Here is a 16,170-nt window from a genome sequence, read left to right as displayed (position 1 = left end):
GTAATTACACAAAGGGGAGGGTTAGGGTAAGGATTAGTATTAGGGATTAGCACTAGGAGGGGCGATTAGGGTAATTACACAAAGGGGAGGGTAAGGTATAGGTTTAGTATTAGGGATTAGCACTACGAGGGGCGGTTAGGGTAATTACACAAAGAGGAGGGTTAGGGTTAGGTTTAGTATTAGGATTAGCACTAGGAGGGGCGGTTAGGGTAATTACACAAAGGGGAGGGTTAGGGATAGGTTTAGTATTAGGATTAGCACTGGGAGGGGCGGTTTGGGTAATTACACAAAGGGGAGGGTTAGGTTTAGTATTAGGATTAGGCACTAGGAGGGGCGGTTAGGGTAATTACACAAAGGGGAGGGTTAGGGATCGGTTTAGTATTAGGATTAGCACTAGGAGGGGCGATTAGGGTAATTACACAAAGGGGAGGGTTAGGGATAGGTTTAGTATTAGGATTAGCACTAGGAGGGGCGGTTAGGGTAATTACACAAAGGGGAGGGTTAGGGATCGGTTTAGTATTAGGATTAGCACTAGGAGGGGCGATTAGGGTAATTACACAAAGGGGAGGGTTAGGGATAGGTTTAGTATTAGGATTAGGCACTAGGAGGGGCGGTTAGGGTAATTACACAAAGGGGAGGGTTAGGGATAGGTTTAGTATTAGGATTAGCACTAGGAGGGGCGGTTAGGGTAATTACACAAAGGGGAGGGTTAGGGATAGGTTTAGTATTAGGATTAGCACTAGGAGGGGCGGTTAGGGTAATTACACAAAGGGGAGGGTTAGGGATAGGTTTAGTATTAGGATTAGCACTAGGAGGGGCGGTTAGGGTAATTACACAAAGGGGAGGGTTAGGGATAGGATTAGTATTAGGATTAGCACTAGGAGGGGCGGTTAGGGTAAGTACACAAAGGGGAGGGTTAGGGAAAGGATTAGTATTAGGATTAGGCACTAGGAGGGGCGGTTAGGGTAATTACACAAAGGGGAGGGTTAGGGATAGGTTTAGTATTAGGGATTAGCACTAGGAGGGGCGGTTAGGGTAATTACACAAAGGGGAGGGTTAGGGATCGGTTTAGTATTAGGATTAGCACTAGGAGGGGCGGTTAGGGTAATTACACAAAGGGGAGGGTTAGGGATAGGTTTAGTATTAGGATTAGCACTAGGAGGGGCGGTTAGGGTAATTACACAAAGGGGAGGGTTAGGGATAGGTTTAGTATTAGGATTAGCACTAGGAGGGGCGGTTAGGGTAATTACACAAAGGGGAGGGTTAGGGATAGGTTTAGTATTAGGATTAGGCACTAGGAGGGGCGGTTAGGGTAATTACACAAAGGGGAGGGTTAGGGATAGGTTTAGTATTAGGATTAGGCACTAGGAGGGGCGGTTAGGGTAATTACACAAAGGCGAGGGTTAGGGATAGGTTTAGTATTAGGATTAGCACTAGGAGGGGCGGTTAGGGTAATTACACAAAGGGGAGGGTTAGGGATAGGTTTAGTATTAGGATTAGCACTAGGAGGGGCGGTTAGGGTAATTACACAAAGGGGAGGGTTAGGGATAGGATTAGTATTAGGATTAGCACTAGGAGGGGCGGTTAGGGTAATTACACAAAGGGGAGGGTTAGGGATCGGTTTAGTATTAGGATTAGCACTAGGAGGGGCGGTTAGGGTAATTACACAAAGGGGAGGGTTAGGGATAGGATTAGTATTAGGATTAGCACTAGGAGGGGCGGTTAGGGAAATTACACAAAGCGGAGGGTTAGGGTTAGGTTTAGTATTAGGATTAGCACTAGGAGGGGCGGTTAGGGTAATTACACAAAGGGGAGGGTTAGGGATAGGTTTAGTATTAGGATTAGCACTAGGAGGGGCGGTTAGGGTAATTACACAAAGGGGAGGGTTAGGGATAGGATTAGTATTAGGATTAGGCACTAGGAGGGGCGGTTAGGGTAATTACACAAAGGGGAGGGTTAGGGATAGGTTTAGTATTAGGATTAGCACTAGGAGGGGCGGTTAGGGTAATTACACAAAGGGGAGGGTTAGGGTAAGGATTAGTATTAGGGATTAGCACTAGGAGGGGCGATTAGGGTAATTACACAAAGGGGAGGGTAAGGTATAGGTTTAGTATTAGGGATTAGCACTACGAGGGGCGGTTAGGGTAATTACACAAAGAGGAGGGTTAGGGTTAGGTTTAGTATTAGGATTAGCACTAGGAGGGGCGGTTAGGGTAATTACACAAAGGGGAGGGTTAGGGATAGGTTTAGTATTAGGATTAGCACTGGGAGGGGCGGTTTGGGTAATTACACAAAGGGGAGGGTTAGGTTTAGTATTAGGATTAGGCACTAGGAGGGGCGGTTAGGGTAATTACACAAAGGGGAGGGTTAGGGATCGGTTTAGTATTAGGATTAGCACTAGGAGGGGCGATTAGGGTAATTACACAAAGGGGAGGGTTAGGGATAGGTTTAGTATTAGGATTAGCACTAGGAGGGGCGGTTAGGGTAATTACACAAAGGGGAGGGTTAGGGATCGGTTTAGTATTAGGATTAGCACTAGGAGGGGCGATTAGGGTAATTACACAAAGGGGAGGGTTAGGGATAGGTTTAGTATTAGGATTAGGCACTAGGAGGGGCGGTTAGGGTAATTACACAAAGGGGAGGGTTAGGGATAGGTTTAGTATTAGGATTAGCACTAGGAGGGGCGGTTAGGGTAATTACACAAAGGGGAGGGTTAGGGATAGGTTTAGTATTAGGATTAGCACTAGGAGGGGCGGTTAGGGTAATTACACAAAGGGGAGGGTTAGGGATAGGTTTAGTATTAGGATTAGCACTAGGAGGGGCGGTTAGGGTAATTACACAAAGGGGAGGGTTAGGGATAGGTTTAGTATTAGGATTAGCACTAGGAGGGGCGGTTAGGGTAATTACACAAAGGGGAGGGTTAGGGATAGGTTTAGTATTAGGATTAGCACTAGGAGGGGCGGTTAGGGTAATTACACAAAGGGGAGGGTTAGGGATAGGATTAGTATTAGGATTAGCACTAGGAGGGGTGGTTAGGGTAAGTACACAAAGGGGAGGGTTAGGGATAGGATTAGTATTAGGATTAGGCACTAGGAGGGGCGGTTAGGGTAATTACACAAAGGGGAGGGTTAGGGATAGGTTTAGTATTAGGGATTAGCACTAGGAGGGTGGTTAGGGTAATTACACAAAGGGGAGGGTTAGGGATCGGTTTAGTATTAGGATTAGCACTAGGAGGGGCGGTTAGGGTAATTACACAAAGGGGAGGGTTAGGGATAGGTTTAGTATTAGGATTAGGCACTAGGAGGGGCGGTTAGGGTAATTACACAAAGGGGAGGGTTAGGGATAGGTTTAGTATTAGGATTAGGCACTAGGAGGGGCGGTTAGGGTAATTACACAAAGGCGAGGGTTAGGGATAGGTTTAGTATTAGGATTAGCACTAGGAGGGGCGGTTAGGGTAATTACACAAAGGGGAGGGTTAGGGATAGGTTTAGTATTAGGATTAGCACTAGGAGGGGCGGTTAGGGTAATTACACAAAGGGGAGGGTTAGGGATAGGATTAGTATTAGGATTAGCACTAGGAGGGGCGGTTAGGGTAATTACACAAAGGGGAGGGTTAGGGATCGGTTTAGTATTAGGATTAGCACTAGGAGGGGCGGTTAGGGTAATTACACAAAGGGGAGGGTTAGGGATAGGATTAGTATTAGGATTAGCACTAGGAGGGGCGGTTAGGGAAATTACACAAAGCGGAGGGTTAGGGTTAGGTTTAGTATTAGGATTAGCACTAGGAGGGGCGGTTAGGGTAATTACACAAAGGGGAGGGTTAGGGATAAGTTTAGTATTAGGATTAGCACTAGGAGGGGCGGTTAGGGTAATTACACAAAGGGGAGGGTTAGGGATAGGATTAGTATTAGGATTAGCACTACGAGGGGCGGTTAGGGTAATTACACAAAGGGGAGGGTTAGGGATAGTTTTAGTATTAGGATTAGCACTAGGAGGGGCGGTTAGGGTAATTACACAAAGGGGAGGGTTAGGGATAGGTTTAGTATTAGGATTAGCACTAGGAGGGGCGGTTAGGGTAATTACACAAAGGGGAGGGTTAGGGATAGGTTTAGTATTAGGATTAGGCACTAGGAGGGGCGGTTAGGGTAATTACACAAAGGGGAGGGTTAGGGATAGGTTTAGTATTAGGATTAGGCACTAGGAGGGGCGGTTAGGGTAATTACACAAAGGGGAGGGTTAGGGATAGGTTTAGTATTAGGATTAGCACTAGGAGGGGCGGTTAGGGTAATTACACAAAGGGGAGGGTTAGGGATAGGATTAGTATTAGGATTAGCACTAGGAGGGGCGGTTAGGGTAATTACACAAAGGGGAGGGTTAGGGATAGGTTTATTATTAGGATTAGCACTAGGAGGGGCGGTTAGGGTAATTACACAAAGGGGAGGGTTAGGGATAGGTTTATTATTAGGATTAGGCACTAGGAGGGGCGGTTAGGGTAATTACACAAAGGGGAGGGTTAGGGATAGTTTTAGTATTAGGATTAGCACTAGGAGGGGCGGTTAGGGTAATTACACAAAGGGGAGGGTTAGGGATAGGTTTAGTATTAGGAATAGCACTAGGAGGGGCGGTTAGGGTAATTACACAAAGGGGAGGGTTAGGGATAGGATTAGTATTAGGATTAGCACTAGGAGGGGCGGTTAGGGTAATTACACAAAGGCGAGGGTTAGGGATAGGATTAGTATTAGGATTAGGCACTAGGAGGGGCGGTTAGGGTAATTACACAAAGGGGAGGGTTAGGGATCGGTTTAGTATTAGGATTAGCACTAGGAGGGGCGGTTAGGGTAATTACACAAAGGGGAGGGTTAGGGATAGGATTAGTATTAGGATTAGCACTAGGAGGGGCGGTTAGGGAAATTACACAAAGCGGAGGGTTAGGGTTAGGTTTAGTATTAGGATTAGCACTAGGAGGGGCGGTTAGGGTAATTACACAAAGGGGAGGGTTAGGGATAGGTTTAGTATTAGGATTAGCACTAGGAGGGGGGGTTAGGGTAATTACACAAAGGGGAGGGTTAGGGATAGGATTAGAATTAGGATTAGCACTAGGAGGGGCGGTTAGGGTAATTACACAAAGAGGAGGGTTAGGGATAGGTTTAGTATTAGGATTAGGCACTAGGAGGGGCGGTTAGGGTAATTACACAAAGGGGAGGGTAAGGGATAGGTTTAGTATTAGTATTAGGCACTAGGAGGGGCGGTTAGGGTAATTACACAAAGGGGAGGGTTAGGGATAGGTTTAGTATTAGGATTAGCACTAGGAGGGGTGGTTAGGGTAATTACACAAAGGGGAGGGTTATGGATAGGTTTAGTATTAGGGATTAGCACTACGAGGGGCGGTTAGGGTAATTACACAAAGGCGAGGGTTAGGGTTAGGTTTAGTATTAGGCACTAGGAGGGGCGGTTAGGGTAATTACACAAAGGGGAGGGTTAGGGATAGGTTTAGTATTAGGATTAGCACTAGGAGGGGCGGTTAGGGTAAGTACACAAAGGGGAGGGTTAGGGATAGGATTAGTATTAGGATTAGGCACTAGGAGGGGCGGTTAGGGTAATTACACAAAGGGGAGGGTTAGGGATAGGTTTAGTATTAGGATTAGCACTAGGAGGGGCGGTTAGGGTAATTACACAAAGGGGAGGGTAAGGGATAGGTTTAGTATTAGTATTAGGCACTAGGAGGGGCGGTTAGGGTAATTACACAAAGGGGAGGGTTAGGGATAGGTTTAGTATTAGGATTAGCACTAGGAGGGGTGGTTAGGGTAATTACACAAAGGGGAGGGTTATGGATAGGTTTAGTATTAGGGATTAGCACTACGAGGGGCGGTTAGGGTAATTACACAAAGGGGAGGGTTAGGGATAGGTTTAGTATTAGGATTAGCACTTGGAGGGGCGGTTAGGGTAATTACACAAAGGGGAGGGTTAGGGTTAGGTTTAGTATTAGGATTAGCACTAGGAGGGGCGGTTAGGGTAATTACACAAAGGGGAGGGTTAGGGATATGTTTAGCATTAGGATTGGCACTAGGAGGGGCGGTTAGGGTAATTACACAAAGGGGAGGGTTAGGGATAGGTTTAGTATTAGGATTAGCACTAGGAGGGGCGGTTAGGGTAATTACACAAAGGGGAGGGTTAGGGATAGGTTTAGTATTAGGGATTAGCACTAGGAGGGGCGGTTAGGGTAATTACACAAAGGGGAGGGTTAGGGATAGGTTTATTATTAGGATTAGGCACTAGGAGGGGCGGTTAGGGTAATTACACAAAGGGGAGGGTTATGGATAGGTTTAGTATTAGGGATTAGCACTAGGAGGGGCGGTTAGGGTAATTACACAAAGGGGAGGGTTAGGGATAGGATTAGTATTAGGATTAGCACTAGGAGGGGCGGTTAGGTAATTACACAAAGGGGAGGGTTAGGGTTAGGTTTAGTATTAGGATTAGCACTAGGAGGGGCGGTTAGGGTAATTACACAAAGGGGAGGGTTAGGGATAGGTTTATTATTAGGATTAGGCACTAGGAGGGGCGGTTAGGGTAATTACACAAAGGGGAGGGTTATGGATAGGTTTAGTATTAGGGATTAGCACTAGGAGGGGCGGTTAGGGTAATTACACAAAGGGGAGGGTTAGGGATAGGATTAGTATTAGGATTAGGCACTAGGAGGGGCGGTTAGGGTAATTACACAAAGGGGAGGGTTAGGGATAGGTTTAGTATTAGGATTAGCACTAGGAGGGGCGGTTAGGGTAATTACACAAAGGGGAGGGTTAGGGATAGGTTTAGTATTAGGATTAGCACTAGGAGGGGCGGTTAGGGTAATTACACAAAGGGGAGGGTTAGGGATAGGATTAGTATTAGGATTAGGCACTAGGAGGGGCGGTTAGGGTAATTACACAAAGGGGAGGGTTAGGGATAGGTTTAGTATTAGGATTAGGCACTAGGAGGGGCGGTTAGGGTAATTACACAAAGGGGAGGGTTAGGGATAGGATTAGTATTAGGATTAGCACTAGGAGGGGCGGTTAGGGTAATTACACAAAGGGGAGGGTTACGGATAGGTTTAGTATTAGGGTTTGGCACTAGGAGGGGTGGTTAGGGTAATTACACAAAGGGGAGGGTTAGGGATAGGTTTAGTATTAGGATTAGGCACTAGGAGGGGCGGTTAGGGTAATTACACAAAGGGGAGGGTAAGGGATAGGTTTAGTATTAGGATTAGGCACTAGGAGGGGCGGTTAGGGTAATTACACAAAGGGGAGGGTTAGGGATAGGTTTAGTATTAGGATTAGCACTAGGAGGGGCGGTTAGGGTAATTACACAAAGGGGAGGGTAAGGGATAGGTTTAGTATTAGGATTAGCACTAGGAGGGGCGGTTAGGGTAATTACACAAAGGGGAGGGTTAGGGATAGGATTAGTATTAGGATTAGCACTAGGAGGGGCGGTTAGGGTAATTACACAAAGGGGAGGGTTAGGGATAGGATTAGTATTAGGATTAGCACTGGGAGGGGCGGTTAGGGTAATTACACAAAGGGGAGGGTTAGGGATAGGATTAGTATTAGGATTAGACACTAGGAGGGGCGGTTAGGGTAATTACACAAAGGGGAGGGTTAGGGATAGGTTTAGTATTAGGATTAGCACTAGGAGGGGCGGTTAGGGTAATTACACAAAGGGGAGGGTTAGGGATAGGTTTAGTATTAGGATTAGGCACTAGGAGGGGCGGTTAGGGTAATTACACAAAGGGGAGGGTTAGGGATAGGTTTAGTATTAGGATTAGGCACTAGGAGGGGCGGTTAGGGTAATTACACAAAGGGGAGGGTTAGGGATAGGTTTAGTATTAGGATTAGCACTAGGAGGGGCGGTTAGGGTAATTACACAAAGGGGAGGGTTAGGGATAGGATTAGTATTAGGATTAGCACTAGGAGGGGCGGTTAGGGTAATTACACAAAGGGGAGGGTTAGGGATAGGTTTATTATTAGGATTAGCACTAGGAGGGGCGGTTAGGGTAATTACACAAAGGGGAGGGTTAGGGATAGTTTTAGTATTAGGATTAGCACTAGGAGGGGCGGTTAGGGTAATTACACAAAGGGGAGGGTTAGGGATAGGTTTAGTATTAGGAATAGCACTAGGAGGGGCGGTTAGGGTAATTACACAAAGGGGAGGGTTAGGGATAGGATTAGTATTAGGATTAGCACTAGGAGGGGCGGTTAGGGTAATTACACAAAGGCGAGGGTTAGGGATAGGATTAGTATTAGGATTAGGCACTAGGAGGGGCGGTTAGGGTAATTACACAAAGGGGAGGGTTAGGGATCGGTTTAGTATTAGGATTAGCACTAGGAGGGGCGGTTAGGGTAATTACACAAAGGGGAGGGTTAGGGATAGGATTAGTATTAGGATTAGCACTAGGAGGGGCGGTTAGGGAAATTACACAAAGCGGAGGGTTAGGGTTAGGTTTAGTATTAGGATTAGCACTAGGAGGGGCGGTTAGGGTAATTACACAAAGGGGAGGGTTAGGGATAGGTTTAGTATTAGGATTAGCACTAGGAGGGGGGGTTAGGGTAATTACACAAAGGGGAGGGTTAGGGATAGGATTAGAATTAGGATTAGCACTAGGAGGGGCGATTAGGGTAATTACACAAAGAGGAGGGTTAGGGATAGGTTTAGTATTAGGATTAGGCACTAGGAGGGGCGGTTAGGGTAATTACACAAAGGGGAGGGTAAGGGATAGGTTTAGTATTAGTATTAGGCACTAGGAGGGGCGGTTAGGGTAATTACACAAAGGGGAGGGTTAGGGATAGGTTTAGTATTAGGATTAGCACTAGGAGGGGTGGTTAGGGTAATTACACAAAGGGGAGGGTTATGGATAGGTTTAGTATTAGGGATTAGCACTACGAGGGGCGGTTAGGGTAATTACACAAAGGCGAGGGTTAGGGTTAGGTTTAGTATTAGGCACTAGGAGGGGCGGTTAGGGTAATTACACAAAGGGGAGGGTTAGGGATAGGTTTAGTATTAGGATTAGCACTAGGAGGGGCGGTTAGGGTAAGTACACAAAGGGGAGGGTTAGGGATAGGATTAGTATTAGGATTAGGCACTAGGAGGGGCGGTTAGGGTAATTACACAAAGGGGAGGGTTAGGGATAGGTTTAGTATTAGGGATTAGCACTAGGAGGGGCGGTTAGGGTAATTACACAAAGGGGAGGGTTAGGGATAGGTTTTGTATTAGGGATTAGCACTAGGAGGGGCGGTTAGGGTAATTACACAAAGGGGAGGGTTAGGGATAGGTTTAGTATTAGGATTAGCACTAGGAGGGGCGGTTAGGTAATTACACAAAGGGGAGGGTTAGGGATAGGTTTAGTATTAGGGATTAGCACTAGGAGGGGCGGTTAGGGTAATTACACAAAGGGGAGGGTTAGGGATAGGTTTAGTATTAGGATTAGCACTAGGAGGGGCGGTTAGGGTAATTACACAAAGGGGAGGGTTAGGGATAGGTTTAGTATTAGTATTAGGCACTAGGAGGGGCGGTTAGGGTAATTACACAAAGGGGAGGGTTAGGGTTAGGTTTAGTATTAGGATTAGCACTAGGAGGGGCGGTTAGGGTAATTACACAAAGGGGAGGGTTAGGGATAGGTTTAGTATTAGGATTAGCACTAGGAGGGGCGGTTAGGGTAATTACACAAAGGGGAGGGTTAGGGATAGGTTTAGTATTAGGATTAGCACTAGGAGGGGCGGTTAGGGTAATTACACAAAGGGGAGGGTTAGGGATAGGTTTAGTATTAGGATTAGCACTAGGAGGGGCGGTTAGGGTAATTACACAAAGGGGAGGGTAAGGGATAGGTTTAGTATTAGTATTAGGCACTAGGAGGGGCGGTTAGGGTAATTACACAAAGGGGAGGGTTAGGGATAGGTTTAGTATTAGGATTAGCACTAGGAGGGGTGGTTAGGGTAATTACACAAAGGGGAGGGTTATGGATAGGTTTAGTATTAGGGATTAGCACTACGAGGGGCGGTTAGGGTAATTACACAAAGGGGAGGGTTAGGGATAGGTTTAGTATTAGGATTAGCACTTGGAGGGGCGGTTAGGGTAATTACACAAAGGGGAGGGTTAGGGTTAGGTTTAGTATTAGGATTAGCACTAGGAGGGGCGGTTAGGGTAATTACACAAAGGGGAGGGTTAGGGATATGTTTAGCATTAGGATTGGCACTAGGAGGGGCGGTTAGGGTAATTACACAAAGGGGAGGGTTAGGGATAGGTTTAGTATTAGGATTAGCACTAGGAGGGGCGGTTAGGGTAATTACACAAAGGGGAGGGTTAGGGATAGGTTTAGTATTAGGGATTAGCACTAGGAGGGGCGGTTAGGGTAATTACACAAAGGGGAGGGTTAGGGATAGGTTTATTATTAGGATTAGGCACTAGGAGGGGCGGTTAGGGTAATTACACAAAGGGGAGGGTTATGGATAGGTTTAGTATTAGGGATTAGCACTAGGAGGGGCGGTTAGGGTAATTACACAAAGGGGAGGGTTAGGGATAGGATTAGTATTAGGATTAGCACTAGGAGGGGCGGTTAGGTAATTACACAAAGGGGAGGGTTAGGGTTAGGTTTAGTATTAGGATTAGCACTAGGAGGGGCGGTTAGGGTAATTACACAAAGGGGAGGGTTAGGGATAGGTTTATTATTAGGATTAGGCACTAGGAGGGGCGGTTAGGGTAATTACACAAAGGGGAGGGTTATGGATAGGTTTAGTATTAGGGATTAGCACTAGGAGGGGCGGTTAGGGTAATTACACAAAGGGGAGGGTTAGGGATAGGATTAGTATTAGGATTAGGCACTAGGAGGGGCGGTTAGGGTAATTACACAAAGGGGAGGGTTAGGGATAGGTTTAGTATTAGGATTAGCACTAGGAGGGGCGGTTAGGGTAATTACACAAAGGGGAGGGTTAGGGATAGGTTTAGTATTAGGATTAGCACTAGGAGGGGCGGTTAGGGTAATTACACAAAGGGGAGGGTTAGGGATAGGATTAGTATTAGGATTAGGCACTAGGAGGGGCGGTTAGGGTAATTACACAAAGGGGAGGGTTAGGGATAGGTTTAGTATTAGGATTAGGCACTAGGAGGGGCGGTTAGGGTAATTACACAAAGGGGAGGGTTAGGGATAGGATTAGTATTAGGATTAGCACTAGGAGGGGCGGTTAGGGTAATTACACAAAGGGGAGGGTTACGGATAGGTTTAGTATTAGGGTTTGGCACTAGGAGGGGTGGTTAGGGTAATTACACAAAGGGGAGGGTTAGGGATAGGTTTAGTATTAGGATTAGGCACTAGGAGGGGCGGTTAGGGTAATTACACAAAGGGGAGGGTAAGGGATAGGTTTAGTATTAGGATTAGGCACTAGGAGGGGCGGTTAGGGTAATTACACAAAGTGGAGGGTTAGGGATAGGTTTAGTATTAGGGTTTGGCACTAGGAGGGGCGGTTAGGGTAATTACACAAAGGGGAGGGTAAGGGATAGGTTTAGTATTAGGATTAGCACTAGGAGGGGCGGTTAGGGTAATTACACAAAGGGGAGGGTTAGGGATAGGATTAGTATTAGGATTAGCACTAGGAGGGGCGGTTAGGGTAATTACACAAAGGGGAGGGTTAGGGATAGGATTAGTATTAGGATTAGCACTGGGAGGGGCGGTTAGGGTAATTACACAAAGGGGAGGGTTAGGGATAGGATTAGTATTAGGATTAGACACTAGGAGGGGCGGTTAGGGTAATTACACAAAGGGGAGGGTTAGGGATAGGTTTAGTATTAGGATTAGCACTAGGAGGGGCGGTTAGGGTAATTACACAAAGGGGAGGGTTAGGGATAGGTTTACTATTAGGATTAGGCACTAGGAGGGGTGGATAGGTTAATTGCACAAAGGGGAGGGTTTGGGATAGGTTTAGTATTAGGATTAGGCACTAGGAGGGGCGGTTAGGGTAATTACACAAAGGGGAGGGTTAGGGATAGGTTTAGGATTAGGGTTTGGCACTAGGAGGGGCGGTTAGGGTAATTACACAAAGGGGAGGGTTAGGGATAGGTTTACTATTAGGATTAGGCACTAGGAGGGGCGGTTTGGGTAATTACACAAAGGGGAGGGTTAGGGATAGGATTAGTATTAGGGTTAGCACTAGGAGGGGCGATTAGGGTAATTACACAAAGGGGAGGGTTAGGGATAGGTTTAGTATTAGGGTTTGGCACTAGGAGGGGCGGTTAGGGTAATTACACAAAGGGGAGGGTTAGGGATAGGATTAGTATTAGGATTAGCACTAGGAGGGGCGGTTAGGGTAATTACACAAAGGGGAGGGTTAGGGATAGGATTAGTATTAGGATTAGCACTGGGAGGGGCGGTTAGGGTAATTACACAAAGGGGAGGGTTAGGGATAGGATTAGTATTAGGGTTTGGCACTAGGAGGGGCGGTTAGGGTAATTACACAAAGGGGAGGGTTAGGGTGAAGTTTAGGGTCAGAAAAAAAAAAGTGTCGACCATTGCTGTGTTGACCATTTCCATGTCAACCTTTTGTCTTTCTGTACTGTCGACCTTTTATTGTGTCAACCTCCTTCCAGGTCGACTTTTGGTGTCAACCAAATTAGTGTCAACCTTTTTATTGTTGACCTTTTCCATCACACTAAAGCGCCACACCAACTACTAGTGAGTCCCGGCCGGCGATGTTTGGCAGAATTTGGGGTGGCAGTTGGTGTGATGCCAGCATTTGGGGTGGCAGTTGGTGAGGTTTTCCCTATTTGAATTTTAGATAGCGCTGCAGCCCCACCTCTAGAGCCGCCACTGACTGTCACACACTTAGCACAGTCCCTGCCGAACTCCGTGTATATTATATGCGCCTATTGAATGTAGTTATGATGTAGCGTTCTGCATTTCTAATATTCTTGGTCGATATACATTACATGATAAAAGCTTCAGAAAGTAAAATCAGATTAATGAGAATTCCATTCAATACATGGCATTATCTGCATTATATCGGGCATTATATCGGGCATTATCTGCATTATATCAGGCAGTATATCGGGCATTATCTGCAGTATATCGGGCATTATATCGGGCATTATCTGCATTATATCGGGCATTATATCGGGCATTATCTGCATTATATCGGGCAGTAAATCACTAATGAACAATATTCAGGGACAAATTAATAGTCGTTATTGTTTTACTGAAGGAGGACGGTCTCCTACCCCCAGCTGCTGCTATTTGGAAAGTATAACCCTTTGTAGCGCCCGGTAGGTAATAGATTTTATCTTCTCTTTCCAGTACAAATAAATAGTTGGGTTTACAACTTGGAGCTGTCCTTAAGGGATTAGATTATTTTTTAGAAAATCAGGATTATTATTATACTGCAGAGCTAGTGCGGGAATTAGTGACGCGGGTTATTCCTCATCTATGCGGATTTACGGTGACAATAATCAGTGACACTTACTCTCGTCTGTCACCGCTGAGCCCTGACTTGTCCAGGTAATCGCCGACCTGCGAGATCTCGTGTTCCAGAAAGGCCGTGTCTGTGGGGGGACAGGCAGACGCAGTTTAATAATGGGGGGACTTCGTAAAATCACAGAAACAAGTAATCACTGTGTTGCTGATATTTATATAATTTTACAATTATTACACAACAAAATTTAAATATTGTGATATCAACCACGGATTTTACAAAATTATTACCGTACATTAGGCACAATATGGATTCCTGGAACTCAGCGATTAGTGTAGCAGTATACAGGAAATCTGCCTTTGGGCTCATAGCTTTCACATTAAAAATAATATTTCTACACTCCACCATAATGGAAGGAAAATTCACAGCCATTAACAAAACCACACCCACCATTAAATATATCCACGCCTACAATTAACAAAAGCAACACCCACCATTAAATATATCCACGCCTACAATTAACAAAGCCACACCCACCATTAAATATATCCACGCCTACAATTAACAAAGCCACACCCACCATTAAATATATCCACGAATACAACAAAGCCACACCCACCAATATATCCACGCCTAAAAAGTCACACCCACCATTAAATATATCCACGAATACAACAAAGCCACACCCACCAATATATCCACGCCTACAAAGTCACACCCACCATTAAATATATCCATGCCTACATTTAACAAAGTCACACCCACCATTAAATATATCCTTGCCTACAATTAAAGTCACACCCACCATTAAATATATCCACGCCTACAATTAAAGTCACACCGACCATTAAATATATCCATGCCTACATTTAACAGTCACACCCACCATTAAATATATCCACGCCTACATTTAAGCCACACCCACCAATATATCCATGCCTACAAAGTCACACCCACCATTAAATATATCCACGCCTACATTTAAGCCACACCCACCAATATATCCATGCCTACAAAGTCACACCCACCATTAAATATATCCATGCCTACAAAGTCACACCCACCATTAAATATATACATGTCGACAATTAACAAAGCCACACCCACCAATAATTAAATGTATCCACGCCTACCATTAACAAAGCCACACCCACAAAACATAACCACTCCCATCATTAAGAATTACCAACCATTAAATGTATGTGTTAGGACCTGTGTTTGTTGTGGACCCGGGTTGGAAAGTTGGGATGTTTAATGTGAATGTTGGGAGACATGAACACTAATATAACTAAAGTCCAGTAATGACAGAGTAATATGTGACTGATGGAGAGGGAGGTGGATGGGAGTAATGACAGAGTAATATGTGACTGAAGGAGACGGAGGTGGATGGGAGTAATGACAGAGTAATACGTGACTGAAGGAGACGGAGGTGGATGGGAGTAATGACAGAGTAATACGTGACTGAAGGAGACGGCGGTGGATGGGAGTAATGACAGAGTAATACGTGACTGAAGGAGACGGAGGTGGATGGGAGTAATGACAGAGTAATACGTGACTGAAGGAGACGGAGGTGGATGGGAGTAATGACAGAGTAATATGTGACTGAAGGAGACGGAGGTGGATGGGAGTAATGACAGAGTAATATGTGACTGAAGGAGACGGAGGTGGATGGGAGTAATGACAGAGTAATACGTGACTGAAGGAGACGGAGGTGGATGGGAGTAATGACAGAGTAATATGTGACTGAAGGAGACGGAGGTGGATGGGAGTAATGACAGAGTAATACGCGACTGAAGGAGATGATGGTGGACGGGAGTAATGACAGAGTAATACGTGACTGAAGGAGACGGCGGTGGATGGGAGTAATGACAGAGTAATACGTGACTGAAGGAGACGGAGGTGGATGGGAGTAATGACAGAGTAATATGTGACTGAAGGAGACGGAGGTGGATGGTAGTAATGACAGAGTAATATGTGACTGAAGGAGACGGCGGTGGATGGGAGTAATGACAGAGTAATACGTGACTGAAGGAGACGGAGGTGGATGGGAGTAATGACAGAGTAATACGTGACTGAAGGAGACGGAGGTGGATGGGAGTAATGACAGAGTAATACGTGACTGAAGGAGACGGAGGTGGATGGGAGTAATGACAGAGTAATACGTGACTGAAGGAGACGGAGGTGGATGGGAGTAATGACAGAGTAATACGTGACTGAAGGAGAGGGAGGTGGATGGGAGTAATGACAGAGTAATACGTGACTGAAGGAGACGGAGGTGGATGGGAGTAATGACAGAGTAATACGTGACTGAAGGAGACGGAGGTGGATGGGAGTAATGACAGAGTAATACGTGACTGAAGGAGAGGGAGGTGGATGGGAGTAATGACAGAGTAATACGTGACTGAAGGAGACGGAGGTGGATGGGAGTAATGACAGAGTAATACGTGACTGAAGGAGACGGAGGTGGATGGGAGTAATGACAGAGTAATACGTGACTGAAGGAGACGGAGGTGGATGGGAGTAATGACAGAGTAATATGTGACTGAAGGAGACGGAGGTGGATGGGAGTAACAAGTGTCCAGATCAGTGACAGATGGATCAGGTGAGTCCAATTAGGCTGTGAAAGTGAATATCCAGGTATGCTGAACAGTGACTGAGAGGGAAATCCAGTAATGCTGTGATAATGGTTGAAGGGAATCCAGAAATGCTGAGGGATGACTGGGCAGGAATGGGTTATACTGAGGAG

At 45.8% G+C, this 16,170-nt stretch overlaps 1 protein-coding gene across 1 annotated transcript in view; it reads right to left on the bottom strand.

The window, feature by feature from the left end:
* The window catches only part of LOC148474553 (adhesion G protein-coupled receptor G1-like), a 374,935-nt gene that overhangs the window by 203,439 nt on the left and 155,326 nt on the right, over window positions 1-16,170 (bottom strand). The window contains exon 4 of the mRNA XM_088458431.1: window positions 13,476-13,554. Within this exon, the coding sequence (XP_088314557.1) occupies window positions 13,476-13,554 (79 nt within the window). The remainder of the gene's footprint in view (window positions 1-13,475; window positions 13,555-16,170) is intronic.

This window comes from Taudactylus pleione, unplaced genomic scaffold (genome assembly GCF_031769625.1).
Source record: "Taudactylus pleione unplaced genomic scaffold, aTauple2 ptg000832l, whole genome shotgun sequence".
NCBI lineage: Eukaryota > Metazoa > Chordata > Amphibia > Anura > Myobatrachidae > Taudactylus > Taudactylus pleione.
Note: the sequence above shows the minus strand (reverse complement) of the source record. Positions and strands in the feature narration are given on the sequence as shown.